Source organism: Bactrocera latifrons, unplaced genomic scaffold (genome assembly GCF_001853355.1).
Source record: "Bactrocera latifrons isolate USDA-ARS-PBARC rearing strain unplaced genomic scaffold, ASM185335v1 scaffold_126, whole genome shotgun sequence".
Classification (NCBI taxonomy): domain Eukaryota; kingdom Metazoa; phylum Arthropoda; class Insecta; order Diptera; family Tephritidae; genus Bactrocera; species Bactrocera latifrons.
In genome coordinates this window covers 130,207-148,963 of record NW_017534697.1, presented here as the reverse complement: position 1 = coordinate 148,963, position 18,757 = coordinate 130,207, and the positions used below count along the sequence as shown (strand labels likewise).

General features: G+C 34.6%; 2 protein-coding genes across 3 annotated transcripts; one reads left to right on the top strand and one right to left on the bottom strand.

Moving 5' to 3' along the window:
* The first annotated feature begins 1,751 nt into the window (after positions 1-1,751).
* Positions 1,752-15,273, top strand: LOC108978710 (probable serine/threonine-protein kinase DDB_G0282963). Of its 2 annotated transcripts, XM_018949110.1 has the most exons (6): positions 1,755-3,713; positions 7,125-7,334; positions 7,470-7,578; positions 7,647-7,784; positions 8,470-9,017; positions 12,129-15,273. In XM_018949110.1, exons 1-6 carry the CDS (start codon positions 3,614-3,616, stop codon positions 12,767-12,769), a joined length of 1,746 nt encoding a protein of 581 aa, XP_018804655.1. In that variant the 5' UTR covers positions 1,755-3,613; the 3' UTR covers positions 12,770-15,273. The 2 variants fall into 2 exon arrangements, with proteins under 2 accessions (XP_018804654.1, XP_018804655.1); XM_018949109.1 differs by lacking the exon at positions 12,129-15,273 and having other exon boundaries at positions 1,752-3,713; positions 8,470-11,560.
* LOC108978709 (vacuolar protein sorting-associated protein 16 homolog) lies at positions 15,108-18,683 on the bottom strand. The gene is made up of 12 exons (XM_018949108.1): positions 18,477-18,683; positions 18,223-18,412; positions 18,011-18,157; positions 17,826-17,955; positions 17,067-17,755; positions 16,870-16,997; positions 16,661-16,809; positions 16,477-16,598; positions 16,258-16,419; positions 15,928-16,202; positions 15,540-15,869; positions 15,108-15,474 (listed from the first exon to the last, which is right to left on the bottom strand). Exons 1-12 carry the CDS (start codon positions 18,530-18,532, stop codon positions 15,327-15,329), a joined length of 2,526 nt encoding a protein of 841 aa, XP_018804653.1. The 5' UTR covers positions 18,533-18,683; the 3' UTR covers positions 15,108-15,326.
* Between the last annotated feature and the right edge of the window lie 74 nt (positions 18,684-18,757).

Here is an 18,757-nt window from a genome sequence, read left to right as displayed (position 1 = left end):
AAAGCGAAGCAAATTGTCGGATAACTCGCATCTATTTACGCTTTGTCAAGTAACAGCCGTGCAAGGATTCTGTTGTTTGRATATGTTTGTTTAAGTATGAATTGTCAACCCAAAAATTTTAAAATTAAAGAAAAAATAAAAAATTGTATTTTCATCTGTCACTTCACAATAAAAAAATCTTAAATATGCATGACAAAACTTTAAGATATCGGTTACACCACTTTAAGGGACGTTGTCTCAATGTCTAGTTAGCAGTCATCTGTCAGATAAGTTCTGGGYAACTTAACCAAGACTCGTTCTTTCGGTAAAGAACCTTTTTTAGGACCGTTTTCACAATGTCTGGTTAATCTTATTTTTAAGACGAAAGACGGTTTTAAAGACAAAGAGATTGTGTTCTGYTCCGCAACACCTAGCTGCTACTTAATTCGAAATGCCCTTTTATTCCAAAGTTTCTTTCGTGGTTGCAACAGCGCACGATCTCCAAGCAATATTTAATTACATTCGGAAATTTATAACATTTAAATTTCAAATTCATTTTTTGTATGTAATATGCATATATGAATGCAAACGAGAGACAAAAGAGATCCATACGAACTCTGTCTATAGTTACAGATTTTACAGCTGACAGCTGCAATTTCGTATTCTGATTAGAAACTAACCAAGACTTAAAAGTTTACCAGAACTTAACTAAACATTTTTCCGATCCAGTTCTGGCCCCTGGCCCTGAGTTCCTTAGTTTAAGCTTAAAATGTGCACAAACAAAATGATGAAACAAGCTCATCGCTTAAAAGTAACCAATTTTGTTGGTGGGCGCACCATGAACCTTCTCTATTATATACATATGTTCTGATTGGTTTACTAAAACCAAATATGAGTTTCGTACAATAGTACCAAAACACAATTATCACGTAGTAATATCCTATTCTATTCGTTTAGTCCTGCAGTTTGTTCTAACAGAGACGCTGAAATAAATTTCAATTTAAAAAATAGAAATTATATTTTGGATTGTAAAATAAGTTTCAAGTTTTAAAAAATGTGTTTCGTCATCAAAAAACGCTAATTAGACTAAATTTGGGTTAGCACCACCACCACAAAGATAATCATCGCAGTATAGTATTCTTGTATATACAATGTATTCAGTTTTATAGTATTGTTAATAACCTATGATTTTTATTGAARGGGTTCAAGAAATTTTATTTCAAACGAAACTCAAAAATCAAATAAAGTCTTTGGTCTGAACTATGTTTCAATTTTAAAATATTATGTCGTCACTGATGGAAAAATGCTGATTTTGACATTTTGGGCAACCGACGCAACCTTATATGATTGAATCATGGTGTGAATCAAACAGGCGCATGACTTGATTTGTTTTTACATAACGTTTTAATAAAATTTTACAAAACGCATCCACTCAACACACTTTGTTCGTACTTTCCCAACGCTTTTCGGTACCACAGTTTATATACACAGTAGCCAATGCTGAATTTTTCACTAACCATACACAAAGTAACAGCAAAAATAGGCATTCGGTACGGGTTGCCTACTTACATATATTCTACTACTAAAACGGCCAACGTACCACAGAATCGTTAAATAACAAAGCAACTTACCGAAAGCACAAGAGCGATGTGAAAACTAGTGGTTATTATGACAGCTTATAGGAGAACTTTTGTAGGTACATATTTGTTTYCCCTATCTCGCCTACCGTCGTCGTTGACGTTCTCTGCTGAGCAGCATCAAATCGAAACAGCAACGCAAGCAGCAAATTGTTTCGTTTGAACCGCGAGCACAGAGGGTCGAACGTACGCCGTGCATAACGTCGTCGGCTCGCTACGATTCATATACCAGACCAAATATGTTTTTAATTAAAAACAGAAAACAGCGATAAGTAGCAGCTGCAGCAAAATGCTGTAACTAAACTGGACAAAAGCGGGTAGTTTATTGTGCAAAAGTTGGTCAAGAATAGTAGAAGAACAAACAATCCCAAAAATTTTTGTGAAAACTTAATTGAGCCTTTACGAAAATTTAGTATTTCTTAATGGCTTGTTTTAATTCGACTTAACGACGGCCCCAAATTGCATAACACCAATCGTATATATGTGCGTTACAGTGGGTGTTTGTGTATTGGTGAATACGCTGCAGCAGTGGTGGAAATATAAAAGGCAAGAAAGCTTGTAAATTGTGTTGAATGGCGTAAACTGAAGCAAGAATGGAGCAGATKTATTAAAAGTAAAGGGAGAAGTAAGCTACCTAAATTAATAGGTAAACGTCGATATTGAAATCCGTCCAAAAAAATTATGAACGCAGTGGTGTATATTTACGGAGGACATGAGCATTAAAGAGTATGACTTTTTGTATGAGTATTAAGTACGCTCTAAAATAGAAGTTTAATATTACATATACACTTGAAGTATTCTATTTCTGTCGTTTTATACAGATAAATTGTGTTTAATAACACACAACAGTTAATTTTTTGGCGTATATGCTTTTAGTTACAAAGGCATGCGACTACATAATGACTAACTACATATATGCGAATCGACAATAACTGTCCTAATTAATGTCTAGTGTATACACTATATAATTATCCGACTCATACAATTTTATAATCTAGCGCATATTGAAACGGTTTGTCAGTTCCCACCGGCATAAATGACAGGTTGTAAATAGAGTTTTCCTCGTTCTTATTCACTATCGAGGGAAAAGATTGTTGACAACGGAAAATAAAGCAGTTAGATCACAATCGTTTTGAAATATTCATCCGTACTATATAAATAATTGGTAAATAATACCAAAGTAAAGTGTCAAGACGAAATGACTGTAAGATAAACAACCATCAGCAACCTGAACCTCAAAACAAAGCCAATACACAGTAGTATACTTGAATAAACAACTTCAATTTATTCACCACCCTATCATACCCAACAACAATCGATGCAGTCGTCGTTGCAGCTACCGCACTTGGTTGGTTGGTCAAGAAATAGTCCACGCAGACAGCGTTGATGGAAAAAAGTGAACGAAAGAATTGGAGTGGGATGTATAAATCATATCCCGACAGACATACTTAGTTAAATATTTAAGAATTGAAATTTTATGCAAAGTATAAATCAGGTATTTTTGTTATAAAAATTAATCGGGAAAAATATTTACGAACGTAACCCATCAGTATTGCATCAATCAATTCGGTGATCATGAGAGTGAACAGTATAGAAAGTGTGGTGTGACGAGTGAATATTAAGCTATCAAGTGTGTGCAAGAGAGTGAAGGAGTGCAAGTAAATATTGTGTGGTGAAAAATAACTGAACTATTGTACGCAACGAAAAGGGTGAACGAGTGAGCAGGTGCGTTGCATTAATTCGYGTTTTTGGAATATCGGCGTTCTCGCTCGTGTGTGTGTGCAATATTTGTATTATTTGCTTTCCACGGAGGAAATTGCTCTGAAGTTGAATAAGCCGTGCCGTTGAATGAGCGTTTCGCTGTGTTTATCTGATTGATTGTATGCACCAGCTGTTAAACAGAGCCAACAAACAACCCATCAGCAAGCGGAAGAGCAGGGCAGAGCAGAGCTGCTTAGCGAGCGACATTTATATTCATCGGTCAAATCGGTCGGGATATGGCCGTGTTCTTAATAAACATCTGCAAATTTAATGGCTGCGGTATAACATTTCCTAGTTTAGGAGATTTAATACAACATATTGAGGACACGCATATCGGTGAGTAGGGACTTTTAGTGCCTTTGATATACTTTAAATTTAAAGTCTTCAAATATGTATGTAAATATGCATAGTACAATATGATGGTGTTGGTCTCGTGATTGTTAATTGAAGAAAAACGAAAAAATTTAACTGAACGGTTTTAAGTTTATAGGCGGTCAGTATTTGTTTACTTTATTGATATTATCATGTATATTAATGATGTGTTGGTATGGTGAATTTGAAATTGATGAGTTATGGCGACGTCAAAGTCGACGTTTACCTTAACGTCACGGTCAGCTGCTTGCCATTAAGTTAACGTTACCGGTGCAAAATCGATATAGCAGTTGTTAGTATGATGATTAGATAGTGATTCAGTTCAGTTTCCCTCCTTGTGGTGCGTGGGAAGTGGTGGTGAGTTATGCCACTTTCATTCATTCAGAATCAGATAGAAAATAACAGACATATCTATACATAAGTTTATATATTCATATATAAGCTCGCTATTTAGGACTACCTCGGCCATAAGCCACCGGATCCGAAATATTAATTAAATGAATTGTGAAACAAGGGAAGCACTAATAATAAAAAGGGTGTTCTTTTGTTTGCATATGTGTGTTTGCATTTATCTTGGGCTTAAGGTGTTATTAAAGGGGACTGCTACATTTTCAAAATATAATATGTAAGTATGTACCATCCATATCTTGATCGTTATCCGGGATGGCCATATTTCTTGAACAGGTAGCATTTATGGATTGACACTTGAATGCCTTTTTTTGTCAAAATTATATTATTTATTTGTATTTAAAAAATTTTGACCTTCTCAACCTTTTTTGATTTGATTTTGTGAAAACCCTATATGTATGGCATATGACATTCGACGGATTCTTGTGTTTCGTGTTGAAATACACCTAGAGTATTTTGTCTAATTTGCAATTAAGGTGAATGAGTTCWGAACAATTCATGAACAACCGCCTAGCATGTAATAATGTCGTACAGACCGTCAAATACTTACTGCCATCTCCATGATCAAATGTATATGTATACTTCGATGGAAAACGCATTCACCGCAGAATTGGTGAAAGCTCCAATAATTATATATAGTGGTAGAAGACTTTTCTATTCATCAAAGTATCATATAATTTGAACTCGGCCACTATATATATAAAACACCGTGAAATGATATCAATCCGAGAAGGTAATGTAATCTTAGCGGTGGTGTCATTGTTTAAGGGTGACTTTTGTGAAGAACTTTCGTACATTATGTTCAATTGTACATGTTTATGTATTTGGCATTTATATATGAAAGCATGGGTTTGTATATATGTATTTATTTTACCATATACATATACATAAGTAGATAGGTAGGTGCTTTGTATAAATTTACATGTTATAGAATTTCGTATGTGCATACATTCATTTTATCAAATCTGTAATTATGTTTAAAAATTATGATATTTTGACGACTAAGGCATTTGCATTTTCTAAGTTTTCTTTGGTAGAAACAGTATTACTGTCGAAAAGTATATATATTAATATCTAAACATAAATTTATTTATATTACATTTGCTCTATAATTGATGCAAAAGTGCTGATATAAAATCAAAGAAAGCATACTATATGCATATGTCCGATTACCTTGAAGTGCTCTGGGTTGTTAAACCGTCTAGATTTCATCATTCCAAATGGGTAAAGTCGTACGTCCACCCAGTCMACTTAGCAAATGGGTTTACTGAATTTTACTTCCGCTGTAGTACATTAGATGCCGTTTAGAAGACAGTCGGGTCTACGCAACCGGAACGGATGTGATGTTTTCTGCCAACAACAACAGCATTATAATTCAAATAACCATTGAACTTAAATTTTGTCTTTCTATTTTTCAACTATTGTGGAGGCTTCCACAGTAGATGTCGACTATCTAAGCCTTCTTGAAACTTCCCCGATTGTTGATATAGTCATTACTAAGCCCTATTTGGTGGCAAATAAGTCTTGCGGGAATGGGGTGTTCCATAGGTTGGTTTAAGTGRGCGTGCAAAGAGACGGTTAGTGCCATATGTTTGGCTTCAGCGATTTCGCTATTCATTGATTGAAAGTATACAGGCCTAATTATAAATTTGTTCAGAACAATTCATGACTGACTGGCCGATGGTAAGGAATATTGTAATACAGACTCATTATTTTAAAGCTGTTTACTGTGGTTTCACCAAACATGTGATATTCTATAACCTATTAGCGCGTCTGTATTCTGCCGATATCCTTTTGGAGAACCTGCAACCTRTAGAATCTATATATGTATATTAAATGTTTTAAGTTCGGCTTCTTCTGATCGGACAGCTATGCATTTATATTATATTTTTAATACCTCAATACTACTCTAACATTATTCCTCGCGCATAAATGCACTACACTAATCGAATTTGACATTGGTTAACACAAAAAATTATTATTGATCCCATGTCCGTCCGTTTGTCTGCCTGTATATATGCGATCCAGTCTCTCAGTTTTTTTAGATATCGCTTTGAAATTTTGAACAAGTCCTAGTGAGTTTAAATCTCATTTGTCGGATATGCTGATATCGGGCTACTATAGGGTATAGATGTTATATGAACTGATCGATCAAAATGAAGTTCTTGCATAGGAAACTTTTTAAATCGAGAAGTTATCATGTTCGAATTGTCCAGTAAAGTGGCACAAATTATTGCAGGGCCAATTTTTCAAACTTCAAATCAACTATCTTCGAAACTATTTTATTTGTGAAGGGTATTACATCTTCCGTGTAACCGAAGTTAACGTTTTTCTTGTCTGGGTCAGCATTATCCTAACCTCATACTGCGAGTAAAATCATTTATGAATATATTTTGGACAATATGTAATTTAAGTGCTCATTGCAACTTGTTTAAATCAGGTTTCTCAAATTTCACTGTGCTTAATTCATTCAATGCACCCTTTCTATAGAAATGAATGTCGTTCATTTATAGGCAGCAACAATTTGAAATCTTACTAATTCATTAAATATTGCAAAAGATTTTTTTCATATTATAATGTTGATGCACATACACAATTCTGAATTACCATAAAATATTCTTCACCTTAARTAAAAATAAAATATGTATATTGAAACATGACGTTTCGGAATTTGAATAATTCGTTCAGATTTATGGTCATGAATTATTCTGCACCATAAATACTTGGTAATAATTTGTCATATAGAATAACAACTTTATCGGAATAGAAGTTTGCGAAAATTGTGCCATGCATCAATAAAATTTTTCAAATACTAAATTTGGCTAGAAAGAGACCAAAAGTGGTTTGCACGACGCATCAATAGGAGTTTTTATTCAGAATATCGTTTATTAAATACACATGTTTAATAAGATTATTGCTTCGGAATGGGTAATAATTAAAATAATTCTTTATATTTTTTATTTCCAGATTATGATCCTAAAGTGGTTGAACAGAAAGAGCAGGCGCAGCCTGCATGCTTACCGCTGAGCTATGTACTGCGCTTCATATCGGAAGATGCACGTAAGGAGAGTCCGTTCCTATCCGCCAACACGTCGGGCGTTGAACTCAAACGGAAGCTGGCGATCAAACATCACAGTTACAGTATGTCGTCGTCAAATCGCAGCAATACGCCCACTGGTGAGAAAGCGAATCAGTGTAGACAAGAAGCTGTATTCGCACTGTACCGCAAGACATTTGTTTATTCTACGCCATTTTTTTTTAACTAATATGAACGTTTGTTTTCAAAATTTAAATTTTTGCTAACATTTATAGGCAGTGAAATGGACGATGACGAAATGGTTGTTTCGGAGTCAGAGGATAGCAATGATTCTTGGACAACCGAAGAATTCAGCTCCGAGTTCATAATGCGTTACGGGAGCAGGTGATTGCTCAACAAAACTTTTTGTAAGAAAAATGAACATTGAAATTTAAATATATATATTTGTGAAGGCATTCCGGTACCGGCAGTAATGGCACACCAGGCAATGAGAAACCGTTTGCGTGTCCCGTGCCTGGTTGTAAAAAGCGTTACAAGAACGTCAACGGCATCAAGTATCACTCGAAGAATGGCCACAAAAAGGACGGGAAGTGAGTGTCTAAAGCATGTAATACCATTCCTATCTAATTTTCCGTAGCAATAATGTAAAAATAGTTTATGTACTTTCACTGCAAACAATAGTTAGGTATCGGCTAAATTATTTTAAAATAACTAGATCCTTTATCTTAGCTCTATTTCAAGAGAATGAGAAACGGAACCTCTAACAAAACGAACCATAATTTTCGTWATTTTTCATTCGATTTATAAGGTAGATCAGGTAAGGTWATAAGGTAAATTTAAAATACCTTTTGCTTCGAAAATTAAAGCTTTAAAGTCAAAATGCCCGAAAATTGTTAYGATTTGCGTAGGAGAGACGGCGCCCCTTTCATTGCTGAAAAGAATGTGCAACCTATTAGTTATGCATATGCATTAATCTTATTAGAARATCTTCCACCTATTTGAGACTTTTGACACCACACAGATCCTTCTTTCTGTGATCCATTTAATTGCACTTAATTGAAAGTTAATTATGAGACCGAAAGCGGTTCAAAAAAAAAAAAAAAAACACTTTGTTAAAGATGCAAAATGAAAGCAAGGAAATCATAAATTACGTATAGGTACGCGGTACGGTAGGAGGTTATTATAACACAGTTAGGATATTCATGTAGGCGTCTTCTATTAATAAAACTTGTGTATAATTGCTGGATATAATTAATTGAATATTTATTGTTTCAGAGTCCGCAAAGGCTACAAGTGTCACTGCGGTAAAAGCTACAAAACTGCTCAAGGCTTGAAGAACCATGCGCTGGTGTCACACAATTCATCGCCAGAGAGCGTCTTGAGCGCACAACATGTAGCTAATATAACAACCACCAGCAACGGCACAAGCGTCAATGCGTCAGGCAACATTTTGCAACGCAGCAGCTCGCCCTCACAATCGTTRGGTTCACTCAGTCCATCCAGTATCAGCAATATGTCGAGTAGCGCCAGTAGCTGTCATGGCAGTGCCAGCGGCAACACTTACAACGSCAACAGTAATTCYGCTGGTAGTAATAACGGTGGCAGCAACTCAACTAGTTCTGTTGTCACAACTAATGTGCTGCAGCAATTGACGAACGGTACACTTGGCAATGGAAGTCCGAATGTTGTTGCCACCACAAATGGTGTTGGTCTCAACTTACATCATCACCAACATCACCAATCGCAGCAGCAGCAACATCAGTTCAGCAGTCAGCAGCAACCACAATTACAAAGTATTGGATCGTCGGCAACCGCATCATCAGGTAACAATAACAATTTAGTGCGCAGCAGTAGCAGTGGCAACACTACTGGCATTAATGGCAGCGGCCTACTGGCAACGCCAACAGCAACCAAAACTGCGACTGCAGCTACCAACTTGTTGGCCGCTAACGCAACGGCCAGTAAGATTCTGAAATTGGCCACAAATGCAGCGGCTCAGGCTGCAGCAGCTGCAGCCGCAGCTAATGCTGTTGGTTCAGCTGATATCATTGCACAGCAGCAGCACAAACTGCAGGCAATCGTTGATAAAGTACAATCGAAGCAGCAACAATCTACAACATCCAAAATTGCGCTGCCGAATCTTGTTAATTTAGGCATTCTCACACCAGCTACGTCGCCCACAAAAACACCCATACAGACGCTGACATTTACACAACAACAACAACAGCTACAACAGACACAKACTACCCATAATCTTCCTTTGACACCTATCAGTCCCAGTGGGCCGACACTTATCCAACAACAACAACAACAACAGCAACATCAACAAAAGAGCATTTCCTTGTCGACTGGCACGCTGTTGCATCATCATCAGCAACAACAGCAACACAAGAAAACGCCTCACATAATTGGTAGCATTCACCTGTCGGGTGTGTCCACATCAACATCAACGTCCACATCTTCATCAAATGCCAATATAAATATGAATAACAGCAATGGCACTATGACAAATGTTGCTAATGCCAATGGTGTCGGTGTTGCTGCTGCTACAGTGGGTAATGGTGTTGTTGCTGGCGCTGGTGTTGCAGGCATGGCGAACGCGATTGTTGCTGCTGCTTCTGCTTCTGCTGACGCAGTGGTAGGCGTTCTCAACGATGAAACGTAGCCTATACTAAAGACACTACTAATGCGACGTGAATTTAAATAAAATAGATGGGGAATATTCATTTCTTAGTAAATTAGAAAAAAACTTACATTTGCACAAAGCTAATGAAAAGGCTAACCATATTTGGTGTATTGGCTTATATAGGCACACAGCTTACCTAAGTAAATGGCTGTTGTCTGTCATTGCAGAGAAATATTTTCTCTAACATACCAGCACGCCAGCATATTCCAAAAATATTTGTCAGTTCCTTAAAAGAGTTAAAGCTGCGACTTTTCAGAGCAAAATTTTTTAGTTTGCGGAACCAGACGTATTCTTAAAATCATTGTGAGTACGTGGAAGCACTTAGAGAACTAAATGCATAATATTGTTTACAGAAGTGCAACATCCGCCGACTCCTTATAGTTTGTATTCACTTAGGCGAAAATTTTTTCGGTTCTGTCGTTTTTTAATCTGATTGTCTTAAATTGAAAGGAAGATTAGATTAGTGGAGCGATATTTTCTTATTATCTGCAATCGACAACAATATTGGAGTTGGTAGATACCACAATTTATTGAACCAAGTGAAATTCTGTGTTTTGAATATGAATGTGATTGCAGTCTCCTGGTGCACCACTAAAATAACATTAGCAAATATACTTCCCCTCTTTGTTTTTTTTTTTTTTGAAACCACTGTGAATAGGGAAGGTTCCTAACGAAATAATTCCCAAAATTCGAAATTATACAGCATTTATTTAACGAAGAAATATCGCAAGTACATACGATATAAATCTCATACATAACCTATAAAAATGAAATACACTGTTGCAATTAAGTGTCGGTGTATTTAATATTCTGCAATGCTTGTACTCGCACTCGAACAAATATATATATGGTATAACGAAAGAATGCTTTGAAATTATTAAAAATGATATATTTACTATTTCTGTTTATAAAATGTATCTGTGTATATACATATATACATGTATAACAATATATACATATAGCGTTAGTTAGTGGCAACCTTCAAGTATCCTTGTAAATTTAGACTGCTGCGATTTATTTTAGAATTTAAATTATTTTGTAAATTTAGTTGGTTCGTGCAATACTACTCTTTATAAATAATTTACGTAGCTAATTGTTATTATTTTGTACTCATTTTTTGTGTATATTTTATACTGATTTTCTAAACACTATATTGTATTGCTTTGATAACTGCTGATCTCCTATTCAAATTAAAAATTAAATATAAAAAATCTATACCAATTACACATATAAAGTAAAGTTCATGCTTTATTTGATTTTGGAATAGTAAACTACAGACGTTAGTTAATTTCGCTAAATGTGTTGTTTACCKCCAGGTTTTACAATGAGTAAAGACCACTTCTGATTTCAATTTGAAATAAATTCGAAGTTAGTGTATCCAACAGAGAGGGAGTATACTCGAATACCGACTTTAAAAGCAACTACTCGACAATTTCGACAATTCAAGAARAATTTGTATCAAAAAATTATACATTGTTAGTATCATCAGAATCTAAAAAAATTAGTACCAATGCTAACATATATACCCTATATGACACACACTTTTTTGTGCGCTGCTAAAATTTACAATTGCTGCATGTAGGATTGAGATCAAACAATAAAAGTTACTTATTATTTTCATTCCATAATATTTCAAAAACTTTCCATTTTAGAGAATATTTTGTTAATAAAAAAACTGACTCTGCATTATTCATACACACTTATATTAAACAAAATTCTTAGGATAGTCAAATATTCAATATTTTTTTTCTTATAATTTTATTTAATTAAGGATCTCCTTTGAGGTTATGATCATTTAGTGTAAACGTCAACAGTATTATACAAAAACTCTGTATTTAATATTAATTTAATTTTTTTATTGTACTTGTATTAGTGTTAATGTTTAATTCTAAATTAAAGCAATTTCTTTTGCATTGAACGTTTTAAAATCCATAAATTTGCTTATGTTGTTGCTATTACCGGTCGACGGACCAACGAATTTGTGGGTTTTCGAATTGCAAATATCAAAATATTTATGTTTAATAATTGCAAATTARAATCGTAAAAATGTCGAGTTCTATGACTAAACAAAATCTCCCACTTTCTATACTCGCATTCCTAGAGTTATGTATATACATATGTATGGTATATGCTCCTTTCTGGTCTTTGTCTGTCAAATGTTTTTTTTTTTTTATTTATTTTTCTTTTTATCTTTGGTTTACTTTTATTTCTATTCTTTTTCTCTCTCCTTCTCTTTTGTTGTTTATAGAACAAATGAAAGCAAGCAACTCCGCATGCATGCCATTCAATGGGCAACTGCTCACTACTGCTTCGTCGATCGCCAATRTCAACAACACAACAGTCAATAGTCGCATCTCTGCTGCAGTCATCGGGGCACCTCCGGTGGCCACTGTTGCAGCCGGCGTTACTGTCACACCAATGAATGCTGTAGGGACGGCAAATAGTAATACGGTTGCGCCCATCTTCGGCACTTCGCCCATAATTTCACCAACTTTCATCGAGCATAAATACTCAGCAAACACGTTCAAACAGAGATTTTTGGCGAACCTGCGTGCCAACCATGGCAGTGCGGGTAAACCACAATTTAACAATAATAACAGMAACATTAGCAGCAGCAGCAGCAACAACAATAAAACCGGCAATAAACATTCGATCGGTAATAATGCCACCAGCAATAGCTGCGACAATACCAATGGCGATAATACTAATACAAATGCAATTAGAAATGATAATACAGCTACCGGCGGTGGTTTGATGGTCAATCACTGTTCGAATAGCCCKGTTCCGGGAATAGCTCCTGTAGTGGGTATTGATGACTTCTGCTCCATACAGCAGCAATTGAGTGAAAACTATAATAAAAGTGCAATGTATCCGAGGACAATAAATTGAACGCTTCGTTTCTTAGATTGGAATGTTTCGTAAAATAGATACATATGTACATATACTAYATATTGTACACAATTATGAAAATATTCGTACACGCATAYATACGTACGTGTAAATTAAGCGTGAATATTTGGCTGTGATGTAAATGATTAAGACTGCGGAAAGGCAAAATGGCGACATGCAATAATCAGAAATATTATTGAATTGAAAAATTGGCAACAGCGAAGGAGAGAAATGGAAAAGTTTGGCAAAAGGCAGCACACTGGGAGGGAGTTGTGGGAGATCTTTGCTGAGGGCTTGGAGATRAAACGAAAATTTCTCAACATATATTTTGGTTCCGTCTGATATGTTTTTGTATTTAAATTGTTTTGTTTAAAGCTCAGTTACTAAGTTTCCTATTTTGTTCTCCTTTCTTTGCCTTTCACGTCTTGAAATCAAAAAATCTGCATTTGAAACTGGTCGTAATTGCAATAAAATAAATTGTTAATTGCGTACTTTTACTGTTGCTAATGTTCTGGTACGGATGTTCGCTTAGAGCAGGAGAAACTTCAAGTTATTCATACAACACAGAGTTGGGTAAAGCTTAAACAATATTCTCCAACACTTTATAAAATTTAACAGAAAATTAAATTAAGAAATTGATTATTGCGTATGAAAAGATTTCCTTTCTAAATCTCAGAGTAATTCGACATTATTTTCGTTATATTTGGATACTTCATTTTTTTTCTTTTGACTGCACACCGCGTCACTCAAACCAATCGAAGAAATATATAAGCAAATATACATATATAAATATTATATTTATCGATTTATCGTAACTAATTAAACTCGCTGTACCAAAAATTATCTCTTAAGGAGTTCAACAAGTATCCTTAACTTATGCATCGTCATAAAAAACAAAAGAACAAAATTATAAATAAGTATATACTATATTACACATACATACATTGGCAATGTAGCGAAGAAGTGCAGAATTAGGAAAACGTTTCAAAGGAGAATAAATGTTGAGAGTTGTTTATAGCGCATAGTTTCTTTGTGCACCCGCTGTATTAGTATGGAATGCGCAGCCACTTCTTCAATTTTTCCAGGCTTTCTTTCTCCTCAATTTTTTACTCACTATGTTTTTAATACTTATAGCAAAATATAATGCAATTTACATATGAAATTTTATTTATGCTCTTTAACTAGTCACTATTCTTGTAGGTAAATTAGTTACTAACTTTTAATTCGAAAATAGTAATTATAATATTTTTTGTACATAGTGGTTAGCATAGTTAGTAAATAGTCAAATAATAGACAAGTTAATTCACAGATTTGTTTAAAAATGATGTGTGTATAAATAAAGGAAATTATTTCTTTTGAAGAAGAAAATTTATACATAARTATAATCCCTAGCAAAATTATTAACATAATCGACAGTTGGTAGAGCAACTGGCTTCTGCTTATTTGAGTGAGCGCCAATTTTGGGTATCCAGTTTAGCTTAACATATTATGCAGCCCTTTCTGTTAGAGTAGAGTTTAACTTGATAAAAAATATAATTTAAATCAAAAGTAATACTATAATTATGATTATGTAAATTAGATTGTGAGATAAAAACTAAAAAAGTAGCGATTGTATATATAAACAGTATAGAAAAAAATTATACAWTATGAATATCGCTTTTCTATAAAAATATGAGTGTGTTCAAGGCTAAAAAGGCGTAAGTAAATAAATAATGAATAATCCGAAACCCCAAATAATTCTAATGTGTATATCTTTCTTAATAAAAAGATGACATGCTTCAAAATTAACCATAAAAAGTTATTTTTAAATAAAGTGCACTGATTTCCGGGCTCTGTAATATTTTGGCTTGAATTTTAGCTACCAATCCGAATTATAAATAAAATTTATTTGTACCAGTTCAGTTATATTATTTTGAAGAGTGATCGGGCAAGTTACAGCAAACGACATGTATGTTCTGTTGTTAGTTAACCCAATCTCTTAACGGTTTTGAAAATACGAAAATACATTTGAGATGTTAGCTTTATTAAATTATTTATTATCAATATATAAGAAGAGGAGGAATCAATACACTGCAAAAATTCAAATTTAAATATCGCATGAGATCTATTTAAAAACATTTAAATAAATTCATCTTATATAAGACTGCTGTGTTTTGTTCGTAAAACATATATAAATATATCTATAATTATAATACAATATCTATACAAAGCATAAAAATATCTATAACTAATCACACGATATATAGTAACAGTATATTTATGTGAAACATTGTCCTTAACATTGAATATTTAGTATACAAATATGCATATGTATTTAAAAAATGAAAAAGCAAGTGTGTTAGTTAAATATAAATAAATATATTTCTTTTTGCTTTATGTGATTCTATTACCTAAATACCTTCATAAGCAACTACACAGAATTACATACATATTAACGTATATATCTACATACGATAAATATACATATATGGAAAATAAATGTCCCTTTGAAAAAGTCAAAGTAACACGTAACGGCCAATTTTATTTTACGAATATGAATTGAATCGGTTTTTGATTTTTATTTTTTCGAAGCCAACACAGCGATATGTGAGCTGATTTTTTCCAAAAGCACACGATTACCAATCGCACTCACTTTATTTTGTATGGTGTATAAAGTGTTAATATCACGATTTTCAAATGCACTGTCCGCGGCTTCGTCCCATAGTCTGTAAATAAGATRAAAATGTTTATATTAGATTGTAGCAATAAAAGAAATATTTTGGTTGCTTACTCTGAACGTAAATACCAATGTGCCTTTCGGTCATCACGACACTTAATAATGTATTTGCGTGCCTCATGCAAATTATTTTGCATTATGCACACCTCCACAAATGGTTCATACCCAATGGGACTTTTTTTACTTTTAGCAAATTTCTCCAAATCGTCCCATTTGTATTTTTCGGACATGGTTAAAATGCGCAGCCACCAGAAACGTTTGTCTGGCACTTTGAAATCGCTTTTAATCTTTTCTGCCTCTTTCAATTCACCAATTTGCAACAGCTGCAGAAGGGTGTCATGTATAGAGAGGCCGCTAAAATTGATTTGATGTACTTTGCCGTACCTGAAATTAGTGGTTTATCTATATATAATATAGCAAATGTAAAGGTTTCTCTTCTTACTTCGGGTTCAATACATTCTTTTGCAACTTTAAAATTTTGCCAGTATCTGCGCATAATTCAGCCTCGATATTTTTGCGCCCTTGTGTATAACTATTGGCGATAATTGGCAAATTTGACTCTAAGCTGTCGCTTTCGAGAGCATTACGAAAATGGTACTCGGCAATAGACTTTTGATCATCTTCCTGATTGTAGATATCATACAGTGCAGTTCGGCTCCATTCGTTCATCATTTTTTTGTAGATATTTAAAGCCATTGGGTACTCACGAATGATAATCTAAAACAGCAAATAATTACATTTCCAGATATAAAACCTGTTGMTCGTATATTACATTGAAATTGGCMAGCATCATTTTCTTTTTGATTTCCAGTAGCACAGTGGCAACAAGTTCACTGTCGCCTGACTGAGTGGCACTTCTTATSGCACGGTCATATTTCCCCAATTTTAACAATAGTGGTACTTGTAACGATGCTCGGGGTTCTAGTTCAAGCAACTAAAGTATAAACCGAAATGTAAGTATGGTTAACAAAGAAATGTTTATGAAATTTACCTTTATGGCCAATTCATCACGCCCCACATCATGCGCCTTCTCAGCGATATTGCAAAATGAGATTCCGTGTATCGAGGGATTTTTGAATTTTTCTGTGATTTTTCGTGCTACCTCGTTATCATCTGTAATGATATTGTTATTTCCCGCTATATAATAAATAAATACAAAATTCTAAACAACGTACTTTTGTCATTTATAACTTTGTGGTATGCCCAGTGCTCTAAAATCCACGACTCTGGCAATTTTAAATGTTTTGCAATTTCAATTGCTATGGCGTAGTGCTTGCGAAATACAAGGCGGCCCATTACAATTTCCGGTTGCAAATGAGAAAATCTAAATCCAAAATACGTTTAATATAAAGTAAGGTTGATATAAAACCTAAACGAAACTTACTGTTTATAAGTCAATGGCATTGCAATCTTTTCATGTCGAAGAGCATTAAGCACCCGCAGGATCCTAAGTATGTGTAAATATTCATCGGGATTATGGCAGGGAATGAACCCTTTTCCAAAATATGCCGTCTATTGTATATAAATAAGAAATACTTTTAAAAAACAAGCAAGCCGGTCATATGTTAAAACAGTACCTACCCGAAGCAAACTTTTTTGTGTTTCTGTACAGAATTCATATCCGGCTGCCTCTATGCATTCGTCAACAGCCACATCCATTTTGTTGCGAAACAGACTGAGATATTCATCGGCCTGATGGGATTTTTCTTGGTATTTCTTTTGTGCCTCAAAAAGGAAGCTTGAAGGTTCTTGGCTATTTACAGCAAATATGTTTTGCACGCATTTTGGAAGCTTTTGTATCATTTCATGAGCATTATTTGTTATAATACGCACTCCATCCATTTCGGCAATTAGAAATATAGCTGGGTCGTAAGTGAACAGATTTCTATCGCCATTACGATTCACAACAAGTAAAAAAGAAGGATACGAAATGACCACGGCGTCGGCATCGTTTTTTTCCGAGTTCATAACCCATTCGATTTGACGTGGAACGTCTTTGCGACCGGTATCGAATTCACAAAATTTTCTCTTCATATCTACCGTACCCAGCCATAAAAGGCCATTATTTGTATAGAGAGCCAGATTTTGATGGTTATACGAAACCGACATGAGCAAAATACGTTCGAAAGGTCGATCAAAAAGATTTCGCGTAATAGTGCCGACGGATTCTCCGGGAAATAATTTAACGACTTCTTGATCACGTCCCAAGAGACAGTAAGTATTGCGTTCTTCTGTGATTATTTCCCAACACAAGCAGTCTGATGCCGATTCTATATTCGCAAACATTTGATTATTGTAGGTAATACTTATACAGTAATAATTTGTATGAAGTTGGCTTACTTGGAATTTCTGGCAACTGTCGTGTGCGGACATCTTTTGCATTATTTAGTTTCAGGAAAATGCGGCCAGTAGTTGTTAGCACAGCCACACCGGTTCCAGAAATGGACTGAAATATTTTCGCATCTACAATCTGAAATATTTTAAATATTTTATTAAGCCTTGCGAAATTATTTAATTATGTTTACCTTTGTTAAGCTAGCCTCCTGTCCCATACTATATGACTCCTTTTCTTTTCCAAACATATCAAAGATGAAAACCAGCGCATCATCTTGAACACATATCAGCTCTTCCACRTCTGACCAGCCCATCTTAATTATCTTTCCATGATTCCACTACGTATCATAAACAACTAGAACAATACAATATGCAGAGGTATACTAATGGAATTTAAACAAACCACAATTTTTCCTAATTCCACACCCGCTGTATTRAATATGCGAATCATTGGCTTGACACTTCCTTTAATAGGAACTATTTGTTTCGGATCTCGAATCATTGCTAATGGTCCACCAAATGGTGCGCCTACGACTTCCATGTACTCCAAATCCACATCAAGGGGCCAATCGGGAGTAAAAAGGTCCAGTTTCCTGAATGATTATAAGTACTTGGTGTTGKTTGAACGGTATTGTGATGAATTGCTTTATTTCTTACCTATAAGTATCCGGTCGCAGAGAAAACCAATCACCGGTATTGTACATAATTGGCATATTGTAGGAAGTGTTGAATATTAGATTGTTCAATAAATTACGAGAAACACCCACTTATTTGAAAAACATAAATAATTATCTCAATAACTTTGTTGATAAATGCAAAAACGAATTAACGCAGTGTTGTATTTGATGACATACACCCAACAGTAAATTTAGTATTGCCCTGGCAAACGCACCGAAAAAAATAATCACGAAGCTGTAATAAAACAGTTTTCTCATTCT